At 42.0% G+C, this 26,977-nt stretch overlaps 1 protein-coding gene across 1 annotated transcript; it reads right to left on the bottom strand.

Annotated features, from left to right (window-relative positions):
- Nucleotides 1–1,120: 1,120 nt before the first annotated feature.
- On the bottom strand, nt 1,121–26,691 carry wnt9a (wingless-type MMTV integration site family, member 9A). The gene is made up of 4 exons (XM_020467664.2): nt 26,474–26,691; nt 8,119–8,378; nt 7,566–7,828; nt 1,121–5,272 (listed from the first exon to the last, which is right to left on the bottom strand). Exons 1-4 carry the CDS (start codon nt 26,674–26,676, stop codon nt 4,787–4,789), a joined length of 1,212 nt encoding a protein of 403 aa, XP_020323253.2. The 5' UTR covers nt 26,677–26,691; the 3' UTR covers nt 1,121–4,786.
- Between the last annotated feature and the right edge of the window lie 286 nt (nt 26,692–26,977).

The raw sequence follows: 26,977 nt of genomic DNA, 5'->3' as shown, positions 1-26,977 counted from the left end.
GTATGTAAACTTCTGATCCACTGGGAATGTGATGAAAGACCGAAAAGCTGAAATAAATCATTCTCTCTAATATTATTCTTACATTTCACATTCTTAAAATAAAGTGGTGATCCTAACTGACTTAAGAGAGGGCATTTTTACTTGGATTAAATGTCAGGAATTGTGAAAAACTGAGTTTAAATGTATTTGGCTAAGGTGTGTAAACTTCCGACTTCAACTGTAAAAGTGAAAGTCACCCAGTAAAATACTAATTGAGTAAAAGTCAAAAAATATTTGCAATACATACAAGTATCAAAAGTAAATGTAATCGCTAAAATATACTTAACTATCAAAAGTAAAAGTAAAACAAAATATTTTCGAATTCCTTATATTATTAAGCAAAAAAGACAGCCCGATTTTCTTGTTTATTTATTTATTTACTGATAGCCAGGGGCACACTTCAACACTCAGACATAATTTACAAACAAAGAATTTGGGTTTAGTGAGCCTGCCAGATCAGAGGCAGTAGGGATGACCTGGGATGTTATCTTGATAAGTGTGTGAATTAGACAATGTTCCTGTCCTGCTAAGCATTCCAAATGTAACAAGTACTTTGGGTGTCAGGGAAAATGTAAGGAGTAAAAAGTACATTATTTTCTTTAGGGATATAGTGGAGTAAAAGTAAAAAATATAAATAGTAAAGTACAGATACCCCCCAAAAATACTTAAGTAGTACTTTAAAGTATTTTTTACTTAAGTACTTTACACCATTGCACATGCCGGCACATACACACACACACATCTACTGTTTGGTTGCTGTTGTATTTTTGCTGTTGCCAGTGTCTTCTGTCTGTGTTGTCCATTTTGTCTTACATAGTTTCTTATCCCAGCCCCATCCCCATAGGAAGCCTTTTGCCTTTTGCCAGGCCATCATTGTAATGAAGAATTTGATCTTAATTGACTTCCCTGGTTAAATAAAACAAATACATACATACAAAAAGGTGCTTTGAGTTATGGGGAGAAAGAAATATGGATTATTAGTGTTGTAGAACTTTTACTGTTTGCTTACTTAGACTCGGACCAAGCTCCAATTAGCAATAGCTAAATAACCACTGGGTATGAATGAGACCAAACATTAAAATAATTTAAAAATTAATTTATTATTTCAGATTTTCTTGCCTTTGTTTTTACAAAGATGTTAAATAACTTAAATACATTCTTACCAGTCATTCGTGATCTGTTTATACCTACAAGCTATACACATGAGGTAGAGGAAAATAATTTACGTTCCCATAAGACATGAATAAGTGAACATGGACAAAGCTTTGTTGGTATAGTATTATCACAAAGGGTAATACATGTTTGTTTTGTTATTAGCAAGCACAGCACAAATCCTAACAAAAATGTACACGGTGATTGTGACCCTCTAAATATCATTTGTTGTGATCCTTTGCAAGAACATCAGAGTATACCAAAAGTTGAATGAGTTCGCACCAATACTACTTTGTGTTTGGTCAGTGTGTTTTTCTGCACAGATGGCTATGTTACTGGGTACAGACAGAACTCATATACCCCTCACCAACCCCTCAAACAAATGGGTCATGCTACAAATCGGGATGCTACAAAAATACTTGTGTAGTATTGTGCAATGTCAATTACATAAAACAGCTGATCATGATCCATTTAATAGCCTTTAGAGTTGCCTTTCGATGTGTTGTACTGTATATAAAACAGTTGAAAAAGGGAAGAGAATTGTTGATTTTCTAAATTTGTTAGGATTTGTTTTGTGCTTAGGAACGGCAAATGTTAGAGTTATCTTTAAGAACAATTATGCTGACTTTACAGTATTCACTGTCTCTTGAAGCCTCCACCGCAAAGAAGCCAAAACCCCATACAAGCCTCAAGAAAATAAACTGAGTAAAAAATACAAGTATATAAAATCAGTATTGACTTAATGTTATTTACATTGAACACATGCTCATAATATATTTTAAAATAATTTATCTTTCTTTTATTTTCATTTTTCCTATAAAATAGATTTTTTTATACATGATCCTCTGACAACTACACAGTGCAGAGCTATGAGTTCAAAAATAGAATATGAAGGACTAAGACAATGACATTGAAGAACAACCATTTTATCATGCTGTCCTTTGTCTTGAAAAAAGTAGAATATAAAACATACAAAATACATGCAATGTGCATACTGTATTCCTCTCTCCATGACTCTGTTGACCATTTGTATCCATTCAATAAATGACCACTGTAGAGAACCACAGTCTTGGGCAGGGGAGTGTGGAAGCTGTGGGAAGCAGGCATTTATGCTCAGGCTTTCAGCAGAGCCATTATGGTTTCCATGTAGCGTGCAAAGTTCTATGAATATGTTTTGACCATTCTTTATTTGGCATGTCTCCTCATTTTCAAAATGTTTGGAATTCAGCTCTAGAGGATGAACCAACCAACCTTCGTTAGGCTAGACTCCCTTCTGAGAGCATGCTGCTTTTTCTGGATAAATCATGGTGGGTCAAATCAGATAGAAATCCTGTGAGCGTCACTGATTTAAAACTGTGGGCGAACTGTAGTCTATCTTTCATAGTCGGTGGTCAAAGCTATTTTCGAGAGTATTGGCATGCTATTTACTAATGTTGGTACTCGTTTGGCACTTGTTTTTCACTTACTGATGATCACTTACAATCAAAAGTTTACAGCAGCAACCATATTCATGGTTTAGCCTTATATTTTATATTTTACCACTTGCCTTCCCAGCATCAAATGTCTTGGTCCTAACCTCCTTATTGCTACCAACTTCCTCTTTAATTGTCTGTGAGATTGTACGATGTGCCTCATTCTTGTCTCTATACCACAGGAGAATAAACCACTGCTTTTTACAATAAACAAAAACATCTGCACTGTATATATTCATAAATACAAGGTCTTTAAATACTTTAAAGGCAAATTATAAAGGGCTTCTGGGGCTTCAGTGCGTAAATGGGGCTATCTTACAATGTTGGGTTCCTCACTCAGTAGTTCATTCTCACCCACTTAAAACAAGGCAAAGACGGTATACCTAAAGGGAATCTAAAGATGACTTTGCATCTGACGAGTTATTGTAGCTGTTTACAGGGTTGGCTCTGCCTTTGCCACCAGTCATTTTAAACTTCAAACATCCAATATTAAATGTTAGTCATACAAATCTTACTGTACAACATAATGGTAACCTGCCTTAAAGAAAATGACTGTCAAAACAACACAAAAGGAGATTGTACCTTTGCAGTCACAGAGTTCTGTTAGCTATGCCCCAAACAATGGATAAAAAATGCATAGGCTACAGCTAGAGCATACATTTGCTTTGTTGTCGCAAACACATTTTGTCACCATAATACACCTTAAGCTTCAGCAGGACTATCTGTAAAAGACCGCATTTGCCTCACGGTGTTAATTTTGAAGCCATTTTGCAGACATGTCAAGATGGATTTTAGTTTCCATAGCATAATACTGTTCATTTTCAACCTCAACCATTTATCCTTGTCAATCAAATGGTGCACTCTAGAGAGAGGAAGGAAGGATATGAGAGTGTATGTATAGAAATAGGGGTTACATTTCTCCTGTACCCATAGTTTGCTGTTTTCTTTACTTTATAGTAGTATTACTAGCAAGATTGGCTTTTCCTTTTTAAACAGAGTGCTAACTAAGTACCAAGAAGCAAGGTGACATAGTTGGGTTGCTATTACTTAGCATTAGTCAGCTGATTGGAAGATGCATTCTCTACTGGTCAAGTGGTCAGTCTCCTGTTGTCATGGTGACAGTAATAGACACTAGACTCAGAAAAGCAAGGCCATTCTCTCATTGAACTTTCAATTACATGCAGATTTTCAGTTTTTCTTTTTAGTCTTTCTAAATAAGTATAGTGGTTTCAGTTATTCCCTGAACATTAGTTGAGTTCGCCCAAAAGTAGCCTAAAATTACTGGCAAAAAAAAAGACATTTCTGTACTCAGAAATGTATTCACCAACAATTTCACTCTAGCGAAAAAGAATCAAAGACAAATGAGCGTGTTTCCTCTCCTCGGGAAGGAGTAGTCCCAAAGGGTCCATAAATGATCCACAGAGAGACACAAAGGACACAAATGTGCTGCTTTCCAAAGGGCCTTGTCAAAAGAAATTATAAAGCAAAAGAGAGCGAGAACACACAAACAACAATACATTTCTGTAGTTAGTGGTTTGTTTAAACATATTCAGAGAAGTGGCAAGTGTATATAATATCATTATAATACAATTTAATTTATTTACATACATATGCATACACACATTGGTGTGTGAGTGTAAATATGTGTGCGTATAATAAATCTTACACCCTGTCTTCTTAACAGTTTCAGAATATGGTTGCCATGATTGCCATATGAGTTGTCATTTGACTCCCCTGCACCCTCACTCGCCGCCAACACACACATTTCTACATTGGGAAAGGCCCAAAAGCCAGTCTTTTACCATTACAGTCATTCTATTGGATCCTCATTAACAGCATGCTAGCCGGAGACAGCTGCCAAGTGCTGCGTTTTCTCACTGACACATCTGACTGGATGTTGAATAGGCGAGGTAGCCTTTATCCAAGGCTCTAACTCTGCAACCAGAAAGCATGAGACACGTGTTGACCCGGTTGTCAGACAAGGCCAATCTCCTGCTGCAACCCCAACCCCCATTGGCTGGGGCCACAGGGCATTAGAACCAAACCCACACGACAGAAAATCCCTCAAAGTGCTTATAAAGGTCCTCCAACTCCATTGTCTTGCTCTCTCCTCTAAGACTGGGCTACCCTTTACAGGTGTAGACCTCCTCTCTCTGCGTGCACTGCTTGCATTCGACGTAGCAGCACCAGCGCACCTGACACTGGCATGGCCGGGTCACCACGCGGCTCTGGGTATTGTGGCCCCTGCCGCAGCAGATGGCGTCGCAGTTCTTGTCCTTGTAGCACTTCCTGGCCGAGGTGCCTGGCGAGTACTTGCTGGGCCGGCAGAAGCTGGGCGAGTCCTCGATGTGGAGCAGGTCCATGGTGCGTGGGATTGGGTCATTGCTGGGGCCTGGTAAGGGCTGTTGCTGGGGCCGGGCCTGGGAGATCTCCCCCTCCCCCGTGGCCTCATTGGTGGAGCTGCCCACCTTCAGAGAGGCCTCGTAGCGCTGTTTCAGCTGCTTGCCGATCTCATGGAAGGGCGAGAGCTGCCTCCAGCATGTCTGGACGGTGCAGGAGCCTGAGACGCCATGGCATTTGCAGGTAGTCTCTACCCCGGCTTTGATCACCTGGTGGTGGGAGAGGAGAGGAACATACAGACAGTCAGCCACCACAGGGGATCAAAGGGACAGCCTGAGAACAACATAAAATCAACTTTGACCGACTTTATACTTTGTATAGTAAGCAATGTTTCAAAGAAGAAGAAAACTACAGAGACACTCCCCTGTACTTTCTACAGCACAATGGGTCTATGTAATACGTCCTAATATCATAATTAATAACCTCCAATATGAAGACTTTACTCATATCATACACGGGACTTCAATGTATTAAAATGTAATGAGCACCGAGGCCATAATGATATTTTCTGCTGATACTCCCACCACAGAGTTAGATTATCTAGAGGCACTACTTATTGGTGATAAACTGTCATTAACATAATAACAATTTACATGACAACATTGTCACACTGACGTCACTTCCCAACCAAATACCAAAACATGTGGTACACTATAAGCAATAATTTAAAAGAGAATCTTTGTGGGTGGGAGTGACGATACATACTGTTATGATAATATTGCGTAATCGAGTTTGCTTAAAGTCCTCATGGTTATTACTAGTAGTAAGTAGAGGACATAGCTGAGGCACTTTTTCTGAAGAAAAGATCCCTTGAATTCCACAGCCATGGGAAAGAAGGAGACAGGATACCCAGAACCTGGCCCCTGTTCTTGGGAGACAGGTCCATCTCTTTCACCAGGCCAACTCCATAATACTGCAGTTAGGCCAGCACGTGGAAAGCTAAACAAATCTATTTTACGTCAAATATGTTGAGGCCCGAAGATTTCTCAAAATGCATATAATGGGATCTCTTCAACAGATGGCATGGAATATGGATTCAGTTCAACTTGAGAGACCACTTCTGACCGTTAATGTTCGACAAAGGAACATTTTCAGGAGTGAAAGGGTTGTTGCTTGGTCAAATACAGCACAACAGTAAATAGTACACGTTGCGACATAGCTTGAACTCTCTGTGGCAGGCAATGGTTAATTTGTGTACAGCTCAGTCAGCATCAACTGACCACAACATAAAAAAGTTGTGTGAAAATCCATAATGCATATTCTCAAAAGGAGGCTTGGACTGGACAGACAGTTTCTCTCCGGTTCTGTTCTCACACACTGGGAAACAGCTTGGGGGATAAGAAAGACGTGGTGCATATTCGCCACACTTGCAGTTCAGTTCAGGAACATTTGAGATGTCAGCTTTAAACTGTTCTAGGGATGCATAGCCTAGCACATTCCAAGGTTTGTGCTTCATATGGGACGTGGTACACCTCACTACATGTGCAAATAAGAAAAAACCTGAACGAAAACAGCGTTGTAAATCTTTTATCACAAATCAAATGTCCTGAGAGAATGGATTTGGAGAGCCGAGTTGAAGAGGAAGAGCACACCATGGGTCTTTGGGGAGAGCTTTCTGTCTGCTAACAATTGGGGAAGTGTGCTTCTGCTATAATTTAAATTCATACTAAAATGAAAATGGCCACAATATGAGAAAATCTGAGTAAAGCTAGCGGATGCCAGGACCTTGACTTTGCTTTGGCTTGACAATTTAAGACCATTCTCTCTTCTTTTTGATTTTACTATTAAAATCACATCCAAGCTGAAAAACCAAACCCTCGTTCCCTCACCACAAACAATTGTCTACTCCCGCCAAGGCTATTATCTCTCTAATTTGAGAAGGAGAACCAAAGGTTGATAAATGAGAGTTATCTTATTTGACTGAATTTAGCAGTCAATTTAAGTGATTTAGGCTGGCCTTTTATCTTCCTATTAAGTGGGTGCTTTAGAATCTATAGTATGTGTTTAATAACCACAGCATGTGGGTAAATGTTTCTCTGTTGACCACTGGAATGTAGTCATAAAAACTCTGTCATTGTTATTCCTCTCGTGGTCACATTAAATTCCTATCTGGTCATTTTCACTGGTTCTGGTAATTTTGCTGTGTCTTTTTGACTGATGTCAACTTAGAGAACAATAATTTAACAACCCAACATTATATATGTAGAGATGTGTATGTAGGAGAATATATTCACCCTAGAATACGCCCATAGAACTCAACTATCTCAAGAGAGGGCAACGCATTCAGTAGCTCTACAAGGCCTAGATATATCAAACTCCACTATCAATCAATCAATAACTAAATCACTCAATCAACCAGTCAATCAGTCAATCAACCATCAACTATTCATATAGTCCTTTTTACAGCAACAGTGGTGACGAGTTGTGAGTTGTGGTCCCATCACACGAATCAACAATATCAAATGCACTGCATCATCCAACACGGCTCCACTCTACACTCACCTTCATGCCCACATTAGTGTTGTGCATGTCCACGCGGGCACGCAGGTCCTTGTTGGAGCGTTTGCCCAGGAAGTCCTTGACAAACTTGTTGCTGTACTTCAGGTTGTCTCCACAGCCGCCCCACTGCCAGGCCTTGCGGTTCTCCAGGTCTGGTGCTTCATCACAGGTGCACCGCTCCATCCGCCCGGCGCTACACGCCTTGGCCATGGCGTGAGTCAAGCCTGCTGAGGAGACGGCATACAGGAAGGCTGTCTCCTTAAAACCTGGAGAGAGATATGGAGCAAGGGGAAGAATCAGATATCAGTTATAAGCTACCAGCGTCAAGATAAGCCATTGAATGTTGACATCACATTAAAAATAACCTACAACACTCTACTGTACTGTCTACTATGGCCATTCAATGTTATACCATTCAATGATGGCAGCATAAATTGCAAAAATGTCTCTCCCCCTCCACCCATGAACATGAGTTATCTGCATGCTGAAAAAGTTTAACTCAGAACATATTACATGTATACTGATATATGAAGTTGAGAAGCTTTTCTTTCCCTACCTCTCTTTAAAATGTTGGCTCTGTAGCGGCCCTCTAAAGAGCAGTTCCACCTCTCGAAGCGGAACTGGTACTGGCACTCCAGGGCGCTCATGCTGATGGCCTCCATGAGGGTCTCGGCCACACCCGGGTCTCGTCGACACATCCGCCTCTGCTTTTTCTCCAGTTTGAGCCGGTCGCACAGCTTGTAGTGGGCCCTGCCCACGTTCTCCTCGGGTTGGGAGCTCAGAGGTAGGATGGACAGGGGTTCATTACCTGTCAGTCTGGGGAGACAGAGAGAGATACCCGTTAGATACTGTCAGATGCTCCTGCTGTGCTCCTGCTGGCAACGCTTTGACCCAAGGGCCTTCCTCAAGTTTATTCCAGGCATTACCTGTCAATCTGGGGGAAGAGAGGGAAATGTTGTACTGTAACACACCATTAGGAGGGATCGGAGAATGAAAAATCAACTACGGAACACTCAGTCAGTACTGTGGACTGGAAATGTCAATAAAATAGTATGCTAAGTCCCAGATATAGAAGGCTGACCTTTATGGTCTAAGTCAGAGCTGGTTAATGTTCGAGGGATTTCAGCTGCCATTTTTTGAAGGTTGCATTTGAGTACAATGGTTAATGTTCCGGGGAATGCAATGTTTTCTGGAGATTGAGATCAACATTCACCATGTCTGTGTATATAGCACATTCTCAGCAGCTAAAGAACGTTCTGTGCTGATTTCTCTCTTTCAGGGTAGCTACCAATAAGGTCGCTAGTCATAACATCGCTGGCTAGCTAGATAGATTGATACAGAGTGGTTAAAGGACATGATATGACAGATTTAAAACAATGGTCCCACACAGTCAATTTGACCGTCACACCACAGGCATGCTAAACAGTAGCCAACCAATGGAGACCTATCATATCCCAGAGACTAATGACTGTCACTCACGGCAACCAGCGGTGTATAGATTTAAACATGATCACACAGCAGGCTTTACAGCCTCATTATAGAATCCTCATACAAACTTCCAGTGTTCAGGACCCTAAAGCTGCAATTCATTTGAAATATAATGAGGCTAAGCTTTGTTTCTAAACACGGTATAGGAGAACATGTGGTAGAGTTGCACTCCTTTCGTCAGTTTATTTAAAGGAAGCGTATATAAAACACACAAGCTAGCCCGGGGTCTGCCGCATAGCTGGCAAAATCCTCCCCGACTGACCAGCGTTCTGAGGTTGTGACGAATAGGCAAAGCAGAGCATTACTTTCACACAGAGACGCAGGGGACATGACTGTCAGTCTGTGACCATGTTGGTCACACCATCTGACAGAATTGGCAGGGTAGATGTTCATTATGTGCAATTTCAGGGCCACTTTTACACCGTTAAAGTGAAAGAGAAACAGAAATGGATTTACAGAAGAATTCACAAACAGACTCCTACAACGGACCCAGGCACATAATATGCCATTACTGAAAGAGTTTAATGCCTTTACAATGTCAATGTTTCCCTGCTAATATTGACACCTGCTATATTTGACAACAATCTGGGGTTGTCCTGACAACAGACATCAACAGGGGATAAACATATTAGATTTACTCTGGAGGTGACAAGGAGAGGTTGTTTTTCTTCTTGTCTCCTCAATATAACTTCAGTGCTCTGCTCAGTGCCATACGGTGACCTGTCTCTGGCCTCTGCCATCAAAATGTTGGCATTTAGCAATGGGCCTTGAGTGAACTTCCCTTCCATCAATCTCAATAAAACAGCAGAGGTTTATTTTATCTAATGGGTTTAGCATGTCACCAGACAGAAAGCTGAGGACAGGATCCTATTTTAGTTACCTTGTCATGTTCAAGTGAATCTGGTGTGTCAGATTTGGATGACACAGTTCTGATCTCATTCACAAAACAATGAACTGATTGAACCATGAGAGTTCACACAATGAGAGTTCACACAATGAGAGTTCAATGCAGACATCACCAGTCACATGGGCAGAACAGGAGGCAATAGCTAGTCTAATGAGTAACTATGACAAGTGAACCGTACAGTAACTCTTCAGTGAGGAAAGATTCCGTCCTGGTCTATAAGAGTAGGACACAAGCTAATGAGAGAGAGAGTGAGCAAGACACAGCCAGCCTGCCAGCCAGCCAGCCAGCCAGTCAGCCACTATTAGCATTTAGCTAGCGTGTTCCTGATGCCAATGAACCAGAAACCTATTCAATTCAATTTCCAGCCCATGAGTCATTTGGGTACAACTATTAACCAAAGTCACGGCCATAGAGATTCCTTCCAGATGTCCCAGGCATAGACCATGTTGCAGCGAATGTGAACACTGATTGATTCACAGTCTGTATCTCTTAGAGTTACTGGGTACTTCTGTCATCTGTGTACATCTCTGTGTACTCCTTCAGTCAATTGTGCTACATGTTCACTTTATGACCTCATTTGACTTCAGTCATTCAGAGCCAAACGGCCTCAATGAAGAAGTCACAGAGGTCATGTAACACACAGAGAGAGAAATCTTTCAAAACTGATAATAACTGATTGTGACGTGTTTCCCCTGGAGTCTAAAACCATGAGAAATATGGTCACATAGTCATACTGCATACCAATATCCTATTATGTTAAGCCTATGTTAGCTTACGTTATTAGCATGTTATTACACATTTTCTGTGGAATACTATAGGGTGCTTTCATAACCTACTATGTACATGGCATGCCCCATATGAAGAACATGATCTCAACAGTCCAGTGGGATAAAGGGCAGGTTTTGCGATTAGTGTATTCAGATCAGGTCAAATGGCTCCTATCTCTTTTTTTTCAAAACATGTTTGCCTTTCCTAACTTGTCTGACAACTATGAATTTTTCTAATGGAAACCTTACAAGCTGTGTCTTGACAGAAATTGTTCTCCTTTAGGTAGTAAAAGAGCTTAAGTGCATAGTCGGATAGTCTGGCCTGACTGTGCCTCATTATGTACCGTACGTGTAGAGATACAAATGCTATCTTTATTAATCTTAATTGTTATTCATGTTGATACTATGTGTATCCACTAATGTACGTCTACAACACAGTGAGGAGAAAATAAATAACTTATCAACTCCTGTTGATAAATGTGTACATTGACAACATTTCCACAACACTTCTGCAGTGGGCTGAGGCTCAATATTTGAATGATGTCAACACCATTTAGAGTACCTGCTTAATTCATTTCTACATGTCATCAGGAGAGCCAAGAGAATGGATTAATTTACATTATTTGAGTCAATTTGAGATGTACCTGTGGATGTACTTCAAGGCCTACCTTCAAAATGAGTGCCTCTTTGCTTGACATCATGGGAAAATAAAAAAATGTAGACCTCCACAAGTCTGGTTCATCTTTGGGAGCGATTTCCAAACACCTTAAGGTACCGCGTTCATCTGTACAAACAATCGTACGCAAGTATAAACACCATGGGACCACGCAGCCGTCATAACGCTCAAGAAGGAGACGCATTCTGTCTCCTAGAGATGTACATACTTTGGTGCAAAAAGTGAAAATCAATTCCAGAACAACAGCAAAGGACTTTGTGAAGATGCTGGAGGAAACAGGTACAAAAGTATCTATATCCACAGTAAAACAAGTCCTATATCGACATAACCTGAAAGCCGCTCAGCAAGGAAGAAGCCACTGCTCCAAAACCGCCATAAAAAAGCCAGACTACGGTTTGCAACTGCACATGGGGACAAAGATCGTACTTTTTGGAGAAATGTCCTCTGGTCTGGTGAAACAAAAGTAGAACTGCTTGGCCATAATGACCATCGTTATGTTTGGAGGAAAAAGGGGATGGCTTGCAAGCCGAAGAACACCATCCCAACCACGAAGCACAGGGGTGGCAGCATCATGTTGTGGGGGTGCTTTGCTGCAGGAGGGACTGGTGCACTTCACAAAATAGATGGCATTATGAGGCAGGACAATTATGTTGACGCAACATCTCCAGAAATCAGTCAGGAAGTTAAAGCTTGGTCGCAAATGGGTCTTCTAAATGGACAATGACCCCAAGCATACTTCCAAAGTTGTGGCAAAATGACTTAAGGACAACAAAGTCAAGGTATTGGAATGGCCATCACAAAGGCCCGACCTTAATCCTATAGAAATATGTGGGCAGAACTGAAAAAGTGTGTGTGAGAAAGGAGGCCTACAAACCTGACTCAGTTACACCAGCTCTGTCAGGAGGAATGGGCCAAAATTCACCCAACTTATTGTGGAAAACTTGTGGAAGGCTACCCAAAACATTTGACCCAAGTTAAACCATTTAAATGTGTGCTACCAAATATTAATTGCGTGTATGTAAACTTCTCATCAACTGGGAATGTGATGAAAGAAATATAAGCTGAAATAAATCATTCTCTCTGCTATTATTGTGACATTTCACATTCTTAAAATAAAGTAGTGATCCTAACTGACCTAAGACAGGGAATTTTTACTAGGATTAAATGTCAGGAATTGTGAAAAACTGAGTTTAAATGTATTTAGCTAAGGTGTATGTAAACTTCCCACTCCAACGGTATGCCCGAAACGTAATAATATACCAACTTCACTGAACTTAGATATCGCTGAAGGAATTAAATAAGCGATGTTGCCCAGGAGATACAAAGTGGAACCGATTATTCATGAACTTGACAGTCTCAGTAAATGAAGTACCTGTTTTTAGGGAAAAAAAAGAACAATTCCTAGAGATTTGACAGATGTAAGCATCACGCTCCTAAAGTCTGTAAGAACAAAAGAAACGTATAGCCTTTCTAATGTACCGTACACAGCAATTAAATTATGTTAGGCACAATGGTTGCTCATGGCATAACTCCAGACCGTTTGCTACCGGTTGTGCTAAACTATACATGGGTGTGCCATTAGTACTAATAACAGCAGTGGTGAAACTCCACAGTCTTCATGACATGTTACATTCCTTAGTGGACACGACACACATCAGGAGCCTCAACCACTACTGTAACTATCACAGTCTCCTCAGTGTTAACTCTCCATAGAGCACAGATGCCTGGCTGGTTGCCTGCGTGGCCCTGCGGCTATCCAAGACAAGAGTCAAATAAAATGTAATTCCTCAAAAGTGTCTGTGTGCTGTGACGTCTGTCTATCTGTCCGTCAGTCTGTCCATCTGTCTGCTTGCCTGTGTGTCTATCTGAGACACAAAGAAATTCTGAAGCTGGAGGGAGGCAAGAGACAACACTGATTCTTTGGGCTACTGCTTTGCCTGCCTAGCTGTGACTGACTTCCACACGAAGGCATGTTTTTATCCAGTTACCAAGAAGGCTGGGGGGCAAAGTGCGGATAGGAGGAGAGATTTGAGAAAATGGAGAAACACGTCAGGTCTTGCGAGAAGAAGCTACTGTGGCTCCTCTAGTCCATGTTTCCGCTATGTGTCAGACCAGTGTACATTCAAATGCTAACACAGATGTGCTTTAATTCCAGTTCCATTTCTGATATCTACAGGAGGAGCTGATAGGAGGCTATCGGATTAGGTTTTAAAACACTGATTACTTCTTAGAGCTATCCTCAACATGCACTATGGTGGTCATGTTACTTTGAATTGTGCTGCTGCGTGTTGCCTAACAAGCACATTCGAAGAGGTGTTAGACAAAGAAGGAGAACCAAAAGCCGTACAGGCAAACTAGCTAAAGATCACTTTAAAGATCACTTTACCTCCATAATGTGACCTATAGGAAACCCAATGCAACACACAGATGATGCTGGGTTTTGCAGAGCCCAGTGTCACACACTGCAGCGTGAACTCATTTTAACTCACTTAGAACAAAGGATGGAGTCGAAAAGAAGAGTATTGGTGCACATACAGTAGCACTCCAGAAACTGATCTTGCAAGATCTTTGGTCTGAAAGTCATTTTTCTGTTTCTGGGAACACAGGAGTTCACATGTTCTGAGTAGGAATAATGGAAAGCACTGCCCAACAACAATATCTCAATATCTATGATCCTTAAACATAACAAACAAACAAAACGACAGGGTGTACATGGTAAGAGGGTGAGGTATATGTTAACAAGGAGGTATAGTTTGCAGTGTAGTGAGCTACTGCTGCTAGGTCTAGGTCGTACCCATTAGAATGTAAGAGCATGTAGGCCTGTGTTTTTCTATCATGAACTGTTTTCAGAGGCTGTTTCTGTTTGAGGTGTTGGCCCAGCAACACACATGGAACATAACACCAACAGAGACATAATAAAGTTCACTATTATCCTACGTGAGGTAGGATTCTTACTGCTGTTTGCTCAGCTTTGCTTTTTCCTAACACTCACTCATTCACTCACTCATACACTCCTCACTCACACACAGACATCGTCGACCGAGGCTTCAAACAAGGCTAATCTCACTAGTTACCTTGCCTTCTTCCTCCCTGCCTGTGCCTTTAACGGTGGAGTTTGTTTAGGCCTTTCTCTCCACCTGTCAACACTCCCCATTGCCCGTGACATTTACTTTATATACATTCTCCAATGCACAGGATGGCTGAGTGAAAACGACTCATTACGCAGTGTGTGTGTGTGTGTGTGTGTGTGTAGCCACACAGCCCTGGATCCCTGGAGGAAATCATTTATTCAGACTAAACTTTGCCGTCATCACCCTTCTGGCTTCGTGTCAGAGCACCTACCATGACCCTGTCCTGGACTGCTGCTGCACTGGTTGATAATATGTCTGTTAATGTCACTCTTCGTCTGGGGTTTATGAAGCGTTTATGAAAGGTTATTAAGGGTTACATGTGAAGGGGTAGTACAAGAACATTTAACATAATCAAATATTGGCAGCTTGATAATAACCTTGATATCACATAACCTTTGGTCTAATATTGATCATGCTAATGAGTATGTGATGAGTATGCAATGACTCGTTCATTACAAACATATGCAAACATGCCGAGATGCTGGCGAGTCATTCACACTTCATAACATCAGTATGTCAGAAAGGCAGTTCAGTACAAAATCTGCAGTCACAGGGGACTAATAAAAACACATGTTGTGACACAGAGAGCTGCAGTGCAACTAACTGATTGCTCTATAACAAATTTGCTCTTGCTGTTGTGAACTACTTCATGAGTAAGTGATGAACGTAAGACAAAAACCATAACTATTGATTTTTAGACCTCCAGATTGTTCATTAACAGTGTCAGGCTACGTTGGCTTTGATTGACATCTAGTGATGCTGAGTGAGAAAAACAATAACTGACCAGCCTACTCCAATCAGATCCATGCTTTTCCAGACTGCAAACCATTGGTGGTTTTGAGAGTTCCAATGGGCATTTGGTACATTACATATTACACTTGGCTGTAATATGAAAATACAATATTTACAGTCCCCATTGTCTTTCGCCAATGGCTATTCTGGTTGCACACACTGGCGGACTTATCATTAGACAGAAGAGGCCTCAGGCCTCACATCATTAAGGGGCCTTGTTAGCTGGGCATAATAAAACAATATATATTTGAATTTGTATTAATCATTTCTCTGCTTGCTCCATACTCGGATCGAGGAATAATAAATAAATAATAATAAAATCCCCATCATAATCTGAATGTTTTGTACCAAAGCTGACATGTCAGACAATAGAATAAACACATGTGGGAGTTAGTTTTATGAGGAGCACAATAGTACAAATAATTGGGGCATATACTGTATGTTAAATAAAGCACACCCAGCCAACTTGACACAACTGTGGAAGCATTGGAGTCAACATGGGCCAGCATTCCTGTGGAACGCTTTCAACACCTTGTAGAGTCCACACCCCCAACGAATTGAGGCTGTTATGCGGGGGGGGGGAACTTAATATTAGGAAAGTGTTATTAATGTATGGTATCGTCAGTGTGTATCAAGCAGAGGCTACTGAAGGTTAAGACAAATGTGCAGCTAGTGTGTACCCTTTCACCATCTCCATCCCACTTGACCAACAGGTGTGGGTGTGCATGTGTGTGTGCATATACTTGCATGTCTGCATTTGTGTGTGTTTGTGTGCTTCACGCACCTGCGCATGCATGTGCGCAGCATTTGTGTGCCTGTGTGTGTGTGTGTTTCTACGTAAAGTCAACACCTTTAAGAGTCAAGAGTCAACCCTGGCTGAACCCTCCTGAACAGAAAAGCAAGAAACTACAGTTTCTCATTCAGTCTCAACTTGCTGGTTTTGTGGTCTGGTGTCTTTAAGGTCAACTCCCTCTCCCCTCTCTCCCTCCCTATCTCTCCTCTCTCCCTCCCTGTCTCCCCTCTCTCCCTCCCTGTCTTCCCGCTCTCCCTCCCAGTCTTCCCTCTCTCCCTGTCTCCTCTCTCTCCATCCCTGTCTTCAATCTCTCTCTCCCTGTCTTCCCTCTCTCCTTCCCTGTCTCCCCTCTCCCTCACTACCCCCCTACCCCCACTACCCTCCTTTCTCCCTCTCCTCTTCCCCCCTTTCCCGCTGCCTCTCTCTCTCTGCTTTCCCTCTCCTATCCCTCCCTCCCCCTCTCACGGGGCTGCTCTCCCCGTTCCTCTCGCCCTCCTCACCCCTACCTACCCCCAAAGGCCAATTTACTCTAAACGAATGCCAATCCCTCCAGCTGCTGGCTCAAAACAAAGCCTGTTCCCAGAGAAAACAAACCACCCAGCTGTCTTTCGAAAGGTAACCCAAAACAATGGCATCCAACCAGAGACAGACAGACAGACAGACAGACAGACAGACAGACAGACAGACAGACAGACAGACAGACAGACAGACAGACAGACAGACAGACAGACAGACAGACAGACAGACAGACAGACAGACAGACAGACAGACAGACAGACAGACAGACAGACAGACAGACAGATAGACAGACAGACAGACAGACATGTGAAAAGTGAGCAAGGCAAGCAGACAGAACCAGGTTCCATATTAAAAAAGCAGCCCCCGGTCCATATAATCCTATATCAGCACTAAGACCTCCAAGACTCTTTGTAAATACAAGCCCTGGGGTAGTTCACCTTATCCCCTGTCTGTTAGGGACAAACTACCATGCTCAACTCAGAAAAGTATAAATGTGATCTAACCCTATGGTGGTAGCCAGGCTATTGTAAAGATAACAGGGGGACTTTTTAAAGAACATTTGGGCTAGGTGTGACCTCTGGAGGGCACAAGCCATCGTCCCACCTGGTGTCTCATGGGCCAGGCCCTGCCAGAGGTAGTAGGGATGTCAGTGTGGTATTCTCCCTCTGGCCTGGTCTGAATCCAAGGCTGCTGCCTAGGCTATGTACTACTACTGACTGAACAGAAGCTCGAGTGAAAGAGAGAAAAACCAACATTCCGACTGTGGTATCCAAGTTATTGAAAATGTTTAGGTCCACATTTGATCTGTACTGGTGTAGATGACCTACGCATGGTTCATAACAACTTTACCAAGTCCACCAATGAACATTACTTTGTAATTGTTGTCATCGTACTTTGCATCATAATGCCCAAGTTGAGTCACAGTTCTGATATGTCCCATTTGGGAAGGTGACTAGAGGGACAGAGATGACATCATGCTTGGTCACATCCTGTATAGGTCAGCTGTTGAAGATAGGGGACTTCCCTCCATCCCTCCCTCACCCCCCTCTAAGACTTAGTGAACAAGATGTTGTAGTGTTAACAGACTAGGCATCATATCTTCCCCATTCAGGGAAGGTTCATTTTTCAAACGATAATGACTTACTAAAATGTAAAGTTATATGGGTCTGTTTTGGCACAGAGAGGTTGTGTTATGTGTCATGTAACTGTACAGTATCAATCTCAGGCCTTAAGAAGCAATAGCCATATGACTCAGTCCTCTCTCAACCAATGGCGGATCTTAGCTTTACCTCCTCAATAACCTTTTACTCTTTCCCCCATATCTGGCATAAATTCCAAGTGAAATGGAAACAGTGTCATTAAGTCTGTCAAAAGGAGGACATGCATCTCCATTCTCAACAGGGCATAGCTCTGCTCTGTCCTTCCAGCCCTACTGTACAGCAGTCAGGACACACCCTCTACCAGAGTCATTATCAACTAAACTATAGTCTTTCATCTAGAAAATGAAATACATCAGCAGATTCTTATTTCCCAATCTTTTATTCCAAATGCTACCCTGATCTGAACTATTGGCTCTGTAGCCGTGGAGCGGTCTGTACTGTATGCATACAGTACGGGGTTGGTTGGGGAATGAGACCATGGAGTTTGGTAAGAGGTTTAACTGCAGTGTGAGAACTCAAGGCTCCTAGGGTCAGCGGCTCAGTTGTAGTCACTGTGTGACTGGCACAGATTGGGCGCGCCACAACAGTGTCCACATGACTCCCCTGTTCTAGCAAACGCCATGGCACAGAGCAGCGCAGAGCACCCCTGTACCAGCACACTGACTGACCGGCACACCTAACACGTTCAGCCACGGCACACATTCATACACACCCACCGCATTCACACACCATTCACACACCATTCACACACACACGCTCACACGAGAATCCGACCACCACTATTTGGTAAGAAAGAAAGTGAACCCATGTATTTTAAAAGTGTACTTTTTGATAATACTATGTACAATGGTTAATTGGTTATGCAGATTTTAGATTTGTAACACACACATTTACTATTTTACTCTTACTGTACAGTGGGCATTTCACTTCCAAGGGGTATCCAAGCATGTAAAGTCAAACCACTATCAGAAAAACAGTAGCTGTTTTCAACCATGCATTAGCAGCTGAAAGACTGGACAAGTTTAGTCATTATTAACGGTTATTTACAGTTTCTACTGAGAGATTGCAAGGTTTCCTTTCTTCTCTCTCGATCAGGGAATTCAAATAGAATTACTGGAAAGCCAGCAGAAGCTCAATTCAATACTCAAGCTGTAAAGCCAGTAAGGGTGGTAGTGGTACAGTATATTGTTTGCACTGCAGTCCTAAGTAGAAACATGAATGAATGAAGGTGATAAACTACCGTCCTGTAGCTACACACTGGTTATAACATCAAGGTACTAACTCTTAGTTACAACTGAAGAGATGTAATTTTGGCTCACTTTACATTAAGTACATCCACCTGGATTCAATCAGGTCATAATGAGATTCATATGGTGTTCCATATGGGTAAGAATCAACATACACTGAGAATTTATCACCCAATAAAATATGAATTTACTTCATGATTCTGACTTTGGTTTTTGCTAAACATTCCGAGACCTTAACATTTCTCAAGGACTTGTATTTGAATTCCAGCTATGGATCAGAGACAACATGGGGTAATGTGCTGCTTTGTGCTACCTGCCTGTATGGCAAGACTGCATGTAACTGCATACGACCTCCTTGAACCCATCACGACCTGAAAATGAGGTAAGAAGAGTAGAACAGATGACTTTTCGAAGCCAGAATCCAAAGCAAGCATTTGTCAATCTGGCTCATCCTGGCTGGAGACAAGGGCCACACACACACACACACACACACACACACACACACACACACAGACACACAGGCGTTCTCCCACAGACTTGGGTAAAAGAGGAAATTGGCCTGTGGTTAAGGACGGAAAACATATGACATGGCAATCCTGCTAATTAACGTCAGATCATCAATCCCAGACCACTAAAAGCATCATGATTCTATATTGGTTTTCCTGTTTTGCAAATTTCCCTTGTCGAGGCTATGTCCCGAGCCCCATCTGTAAAGAACATCATGTGTCTAACTCTATACCTTCTGTTACCAATGAGAATTATTTTCCGTTCCATATCTGCAAACTACCAGCCATGAAGTACACAGCTGACTGGTAAAGGCTGGATAGGAGCAGGAAACACTCCCTCCTTTTAAAAGACAATATTTCTTAACTGTGGTCGGTCTCGGCATGCTGACGATACCAGAACCTTAAGCCCTTCGGATGTGAGTGGGCCAACACATATTTTAAAGACCTTCCCAAATGCAATAATGCCATGTAATCTTCAACATATACAGTAAAACCATATCATTATACTGTACAGAGTGTATCCAGATTATCCACTACCCAGGCCACTGCAGACATCATCAACTAAAACCTTCACAACAAAGGTGTGTGTGAGTACGCAAACCTCCAAATGATTCAACTCAAAAATATAACTAATCTCACTCCAACAGGCAACATTTGGTAGAGGGACCATTTCCATGACAGACTGCCTTAACCTGCTATTCAAGGAGAAATTAAGTGGAATGAATTCTTATTTCTACAGAACAATACAGCAAGGCCCTGCTGTGAGTGGGCTGAGTTGAGTGACATTGGACATGCAAGTGGATCCAAGTCAGCATTTTGTACTTTACATTTACATTTATTTTGACCACAAAAAAAAAAAATCCTGAATTTGTACTTAAGCAGTGTCCGGTGCTTTTAGATTTGGCTGTTTTCACATCTCATTTCCAACTCTCCTAAGGTTACACAAAGGGGTTCAAAGGTGCTGAATGAGACCTATCCTGGGCTCCAGAAAGAGGCTGCTCCCCCCTGTGGTGGCTATGGGCATAGCTCCCTTTCACCAGATGCTTCGTGGGAGGACATAGACCTAACTCTACACAGTGCAAACTCTTACTCATAAGACGAGCTTGAAACAATACTGTGCCAAACATACCAGGATGGACAAAAACACAAAGATAACAAAGCTCTCTCTCTCTCTCGTTCTGTATTCACAAAGGGCATATGGGTGTTTAATCTAAGCCTCCAGCAGGTTTGTGTGGTGTGATCTCACCACTAGCCAGACTCCATGTGATCACAGCTAACCCCAAGCAGCCAGCGCTAAAAGAGAATCCTATCTTCTTTGCTCACGGTAAAGTGATACCCTTTGAGGTGTGGCTGCAGCCACAGGATATCCTCTGAAGTTGGGAAATCCCTCTATCCCAGGCAGGCAACGCTTCCCACTCTGCCTGCGCCCTGCCTGTGAGCTAGCCTAGTGTCAGGGCTAATCAGTGCTTAAGGCTTCTGTAATGAGAAGCCCGCCACCACTGTCTGCCAGCCTAGTCCCACGCCAACGCCAGCCCTGAGCCCACAGTCACCCTTATTGACTGGTAATCACCCTGCATCTTTACACAAACCACTGGTATACCAGCAGCAGCACGCACATGAGGGGAGCAGGGGGAAGTGTTTACATGGAGACTGGCTGTTGAGCAGCCTATAACCTCTTGTTTCATCTCCATACAACACTGGAAGCACACCAAATAGAGTTTGAGCCTGGTCTTCCGCCCACCACAAGTATTAGGACGCTAAGCTAAAGCCTAAACATTAACGCTGGAGACAGTGGAGAAGCAGCACAGTGAGTATATTGAAGGCTACAAATGAATCTGCTTTGTTACGTTGTTTTAGGCATATTGCGACTTCCTCTTAATAATGTGGCTGAAAACAATGACCTTTGGGAGCTGGAACTGAGGGCAGGGAACATAAGGCTGTCGAAGCAATAAACAACCCTATTAACACTCATTGTGATGCCTTAGTGCAGGGGTTCCCAACCCTTTTTCCTCAGGGCCCCCTTTTTCACATTTAAAAAATGTCACCCAAACACACTAATACAATACCAGTTTAATTGTATTCATTTGAGGAACTTAGAAACATTTTGTTTTGAAGATAATTTCCTGCAATTCTACATTTATACAGTAGTTTAACAAGACTCATGACACATTTTAGGTAGGCTATTTCATGATAATAATAATCATAATCATAATCATTTAGGGCTCCCGAGTAGCGTAGCAGTCTAAGGCACTGCATCTCTGTGCTAGAGACAGCACTACAGACCCTGGTTTGATTCCCGGCTGTATCACAACCGCCCGTGATTGGGAGTCCCATAGGGCGGTTGTGACACAGCTGTAGTCCGGGTTAGGGTTTGGCCAGAGTAGACTGTCATTGTAAATAAGAATTTGTTCTTAATTGACTTGCCTAGTTAAATAAATAAAAAATATATAGATAATCATAATCATCATGGATAAGGAAAATAGTTGACACCAAATGTTATTCCGCTACCAAATATGTTTTATGATGATAATTTATATGAACCCTCAATTTAATTATACATATTATCTTTTACAGAAAGTGATTAGATTAATTGATAGAGACAGTCACACATTGTATAGGATTACTTTCCAAGAAAATAACAATTTCTTTGACTCCTCGACTTTAGAAGGTCGTAGCTCAGCTTCTGAAAGCCATAGAGACAAATCAAAGATATTCCCATGTGCATCAGAGTCACGTCTTCCTCTGGCAATTTACCGTTTGTTTCTAGCCTAAAGCATTGTGGATTAATGCATCGTTTTATATTGGTATAAACAATTGTGAATTGTAAAAATAATTACATTTAAAAATACATTTAATCCTCAAATCCCCCCCCCCCCCCACGAAACATTGGCGCCCGCACCCCCTATGTTGGGAACCCCTGCCTTAGTGATTGGTAATTCACCATATGTAGCGTAGCTGTGGGTATGATTCCTGTATATGCCGCAGCAAGTAAACTAAATCAAAACAAATGTCTGTTTGAGTCAGTTTAAGGCTTGCATTGAATGCAGTTTACAAGACCACAAAAGGCCTTTCCATGGGCCAAAAGTAGCATTTAAATGAATGAAGTTAGCTTGTTTAACAGCATTCTGCTGAAACTCCTCAAGGTGAACTCTTCAGCTGGGGTCAACTAAGTGAACAATCTCACTCCCTTCACTTCTCGAAAATACAACCCAACAAAGAATATTCCAGCAAGGTACAGTATTGTCTAAGCATGAGAATGAAACTACCGCCAACTTCCCCAATGGTAAGCCTAATGATACTGGGCTGTGAGGGAGAAGCAGCACCTGCCACAACAGGCTCAAAGGGGGAAAGTAAATGAGTGCTCACATTCTTGTGGTAAAGGATGACAATTTGAGTGGGTGCTTGACCACGCTAGGAATCCCACCCCACCTTCTGCCGCTGCAGACTACGGGCAACAGAGACGGTGTGTTTACTTTACACTTACGCTCCACCACACTTCGGGAAATTGGGTATGCAACATCGACCATCTATTTTGAGTAAATCAGTACCCAGGAAGAAGGCCGGAGGATGTGCTGTCCTCGTGCTCATTGCAGATATTTATTTGAACAAGTGTGTGTTAGTATGTATACTCCACTCAAAGTCAGACAGCCCAGGTACAGTGTGTGTGTGTGTGTCTGTGTGTCTGTGTGTGTGTGTGTGTGTGTGTGTGTGTGTGTGTGTGTCTGTCTGTCTGTCTGTCTGTCTGTCTGTCTGTCTGTCTGTCTGTCTGTCTGTCTGTCTGTCTGTCTGTCTGTCTGTCTGTCTGTCTGTCTGTCTGTCTGTAGTCGGCACTGTCTGAATGGAGGAAGGAGGCCAGCGGGCTGATCAGAACAGGCTTTTCTCACTGTAGGAAGTTGGTATTGGTCTCAGTAGGGGGCAGACGTGCTCCCCTCTGAGATGATACCTGGAGAGGATAAAACACGCTCAGTAAGGGACTTGCGAACAGTGGACTCTTGGGTGTGTGTTGTTGCTGTGTTTGTGTGTGTGTGTGTGTGTGCGTGTGTGTTTTGCTGTGTGTGTGTGCGTTTGTGCGTGCAGGCAAGTGCACATGTGTGTTGCACTAAGTGTCAGTGGTGTCTGGTTTCTGGGTAGTCGGTTTGGCTTTGGGGCAGTATCAGAAACATTTTCTGTGTATCTATGGCACCTATGTCATCTGTTTGTCTCATGTTCTCTGGTTTAAAGGGATAATTCATTCACTGACACTCATCTCATTCATAGTATCATCACATCCTCAAACCAAAGGACCCTTTGCGCTTCAATCTTATTACATGCAACTGGTTAGTTATTGAGGGCCAATGGTTATGTTGTTGGATGGTTATGATCTACCACTATGAATACCTCAAAAGCTCACTTGATACACATGTGACTTTTAGCGATGATGTGGTTTCTATACCACTGGGCTGCTGAACAACTCTCACATGTATCATTTTCAAGACAGCATAACAGTCCAGACTGAACTAGCATAGGTCTAAACCTTACAGTAAGAACACTAAGTAATGACAGTTACCCTAACATTAGGGGGGTTACTTGTGTTTAATATCTGTAATAACATGTCGGATTTATGGTGATAGTAACTTCCTCTATCAACATACTGTACCGGTCAGGGGACATAACCTTTTCAGGAGTGACACATTAGACCTAAACGGACACTCCTATCATAACACACAACCTCTGGCAATGCAAACCATGATCGTGATCCAAAAAGTAATTATTTCCAAACAGCGCTATTCCTTCCTTCCACCCTAGTCCGCTTTGTCCGGTCCTTCCTAATTTATTGGTTTCCTTATATGAGATCTGAGAGAAGGTTAGACCCAATTCAGCAGTCCCTGAGGCATAACAAACCAGTTTACAGCTTCATAATGTCCAACGGGTCCTGGAGGGCCCCTCCCATCCCTGTGTCCCCCCACTGGTTCACAGCTAAACAATGCCCTTATCGTATATAGGCGGCAGGTGGCCTAGTGGTTAGAGCATTGGGCCAGTAACCGAAATGTCGCTGGTTCGAATACCCAAGCCGACAAGATGAAGAACCTGTTGATGTGCTCTTGAGAAAGGCACTTGACCCTCATTTATTTCAGGGGTGCTGTACAATCGCTGACCCTATAAAATAACACATTTCACTGTACCTATCTTCTGTATATGACAATAAAACATGTATTTATTTGATACCCCTGGAACTATACTGCTGGTGTTATCACTCACTCTAATCACTCCACAATTTGTTAAATACAGGTTATAAAGCCCAGTTAAATAAAGGTTCAATTGAAATACAATTAAACCAGCCTAAATATTTCAGTGCTGCCAGGAGTCCACATTTGTTAGTGTGAATGACTCAAATCAACTTCATGAGATCTATTGTTTGCAACACAAGGTGGTGGTGATTACTTCTGTCATCAACAATCTATTGTTTGTATATTTTAGACAGAATGTGATTGGAATGATTTGGTGTTCATGGTAGAATAAATTATCCCTAAAAATAATATTACGATTCTGACTGAACTCTCATAGTTGCTGTAAGGTTGCAGGTGCCACTGAGAATAGATGAGTGATATATAAACCACCAACTGGGAAGGAACTTTGTGTTATAACATATCCAAGCTACAACATGCCTGCTGTAGGCTACTTGTATCCTTCACACAAGAGATTTGAAGGTGATATTGCATTTCTTTTCTTGCTATCTATAGGTTAATGGTCTTCCACGGAAGTCTGAATCCTAATTAATGAAATTCATCAGAAAAGACAAAGGCTGCCAGTAGACTCGATATATTGAGGTGGTCATAGCAGGCTACACCTTAAAAACGAAGGCGTTCCCTGGGAATAACGTGTTTAATTGTTCATTAAATTAAAAATATATATATACTGTCCTTGATATGATAGTATCTCATGAGATTGGGCAACGAACTGTAAATGCTGGATACATTCTTTCAAACTGTTTCTAAACTTAGTGGGAGCGCGAACCATATGCCAGAATTTTCTCTATATCGATGTTTATGCTAGACGGGGTGTTTTCTATGCAAGCTGAACAGACGTTTCAGACACCGGTTAAGTGAGCTGCATTGCTTTATTGTAACCAGCTGTCGCGACTGAAGCCTTCACTCACCTTTCACCCCATGTCTGTTTTCAGAGCCGACTTCAACAAAATAATCACACTACTCTGCTACTTTTCATTCAAATATGCCTGATAGGCCTATCAATGGCTTAGCGTAGGATACCTGTCAGAAGACTAGTAGCTTTTGGGATCAACTTTCTGTTGAACAACACTTACATAAGGGTTCTGTCAAAACTAGCCCTATTAGATCCATGTGAATGTGTTAGGCAAATACATGCTGTGTGTCTAAACCTGCCCAGAGACAGCTGATTATGGTTATTTTACTGTAGATAATCCCAACTCCTACTCCCCTTAAAAATATATATGTTACAGCATATTACCCACCCCAAAAACTTCGGTAGCTTGAGCTATTACACCGGTCTGTAAACCCACTGCAATGCGGACTAATTAATCTCACATCTACCTGCTCTCACCACCCGCAGTGACAGCCTACTCCGCTACCCAAGTGTCTCTGAACTGACAGTTCTGTGCAACAATGTTGCGGATACTTGAAATAAATCACAATATAGCTACAAGGACACCATGCAGTAAATAGCCTAACCTATTCATTTGCACCACGTTTGATAATACTAGAGGACACATCAACAGTGATGAATGAGAGTGCCATTCTTATGCCATATTTACGCGATACGAAAGTAGAAACAATTGAATGAACCGTATGCTAATATAAGTAAAGCAATTTATGCGCTCTATCAAAGTTGCTCTAAGAGCACATGATATCTCGTAATAAACTCTAATCAATGACAGTGTCGTGAACATGTGGATGGATACAGTGCCTACCCGAAATAAGCTGTTGTCGGTCCGGGCAAATTGAAAAGGTAAACTATAACTGTGAACGATAACCATCCCAGGAGTAGGTGTCCATCCAGCATTTTGCTGCGGCTCCAGGGCAGATCATTTCGTTTCTCCTGAGTAGCTGTATAAAATCCCTTGTTGTACGTTCGGCACTTCTTATAGAGAGAGGACATTTGCGCTCCTCCCATTAGCAGAGAGCAAATCTGAGTGAGGGAAAGGGAGTAGATGTGTGTGTGTGTGTGTGTGTGTGTGTGTGTGTGTGTGTGTGTGTGTGTGTGTGTGTGTGTGAGAGAGAGAGAGAGAGAGAGAGAGCTTGCATTGTGAACCTGTTTGTTACAGATTATAAATATAAATGACTTTCAATATTTTAAGTATCACTGATGTTGTCAAACTGATGTTGTCACACACACTCACAGCCTACCTTGACAGATGGATCATATATACCTGTCAAAAGTTTTTGTTATAGGCCAAAAATAATATAATTATGGA

The sequence above is a fragment of the Oncorhynchus kisutch genome, linkage group LG30, assembly GCF_002021735.2.
Source record: "Oncorhynchus kisutch isolate 150728-3 linkage group LG30, Okis_V2, whole genome shotgun sequence".
Classification (NCBI taxonomy): Eukaryota; Metazoa; Chordata; class Actinopteri; order Salmoniformes; family Salmonidae; genus Oncorhynchus; species Oncorhynchus kisutch.
The sequence above is the reverse complement of the archived record's forward strand: the minus strand, read 5'-3'. Positions and strand labels throughout refer to the sequence as shown.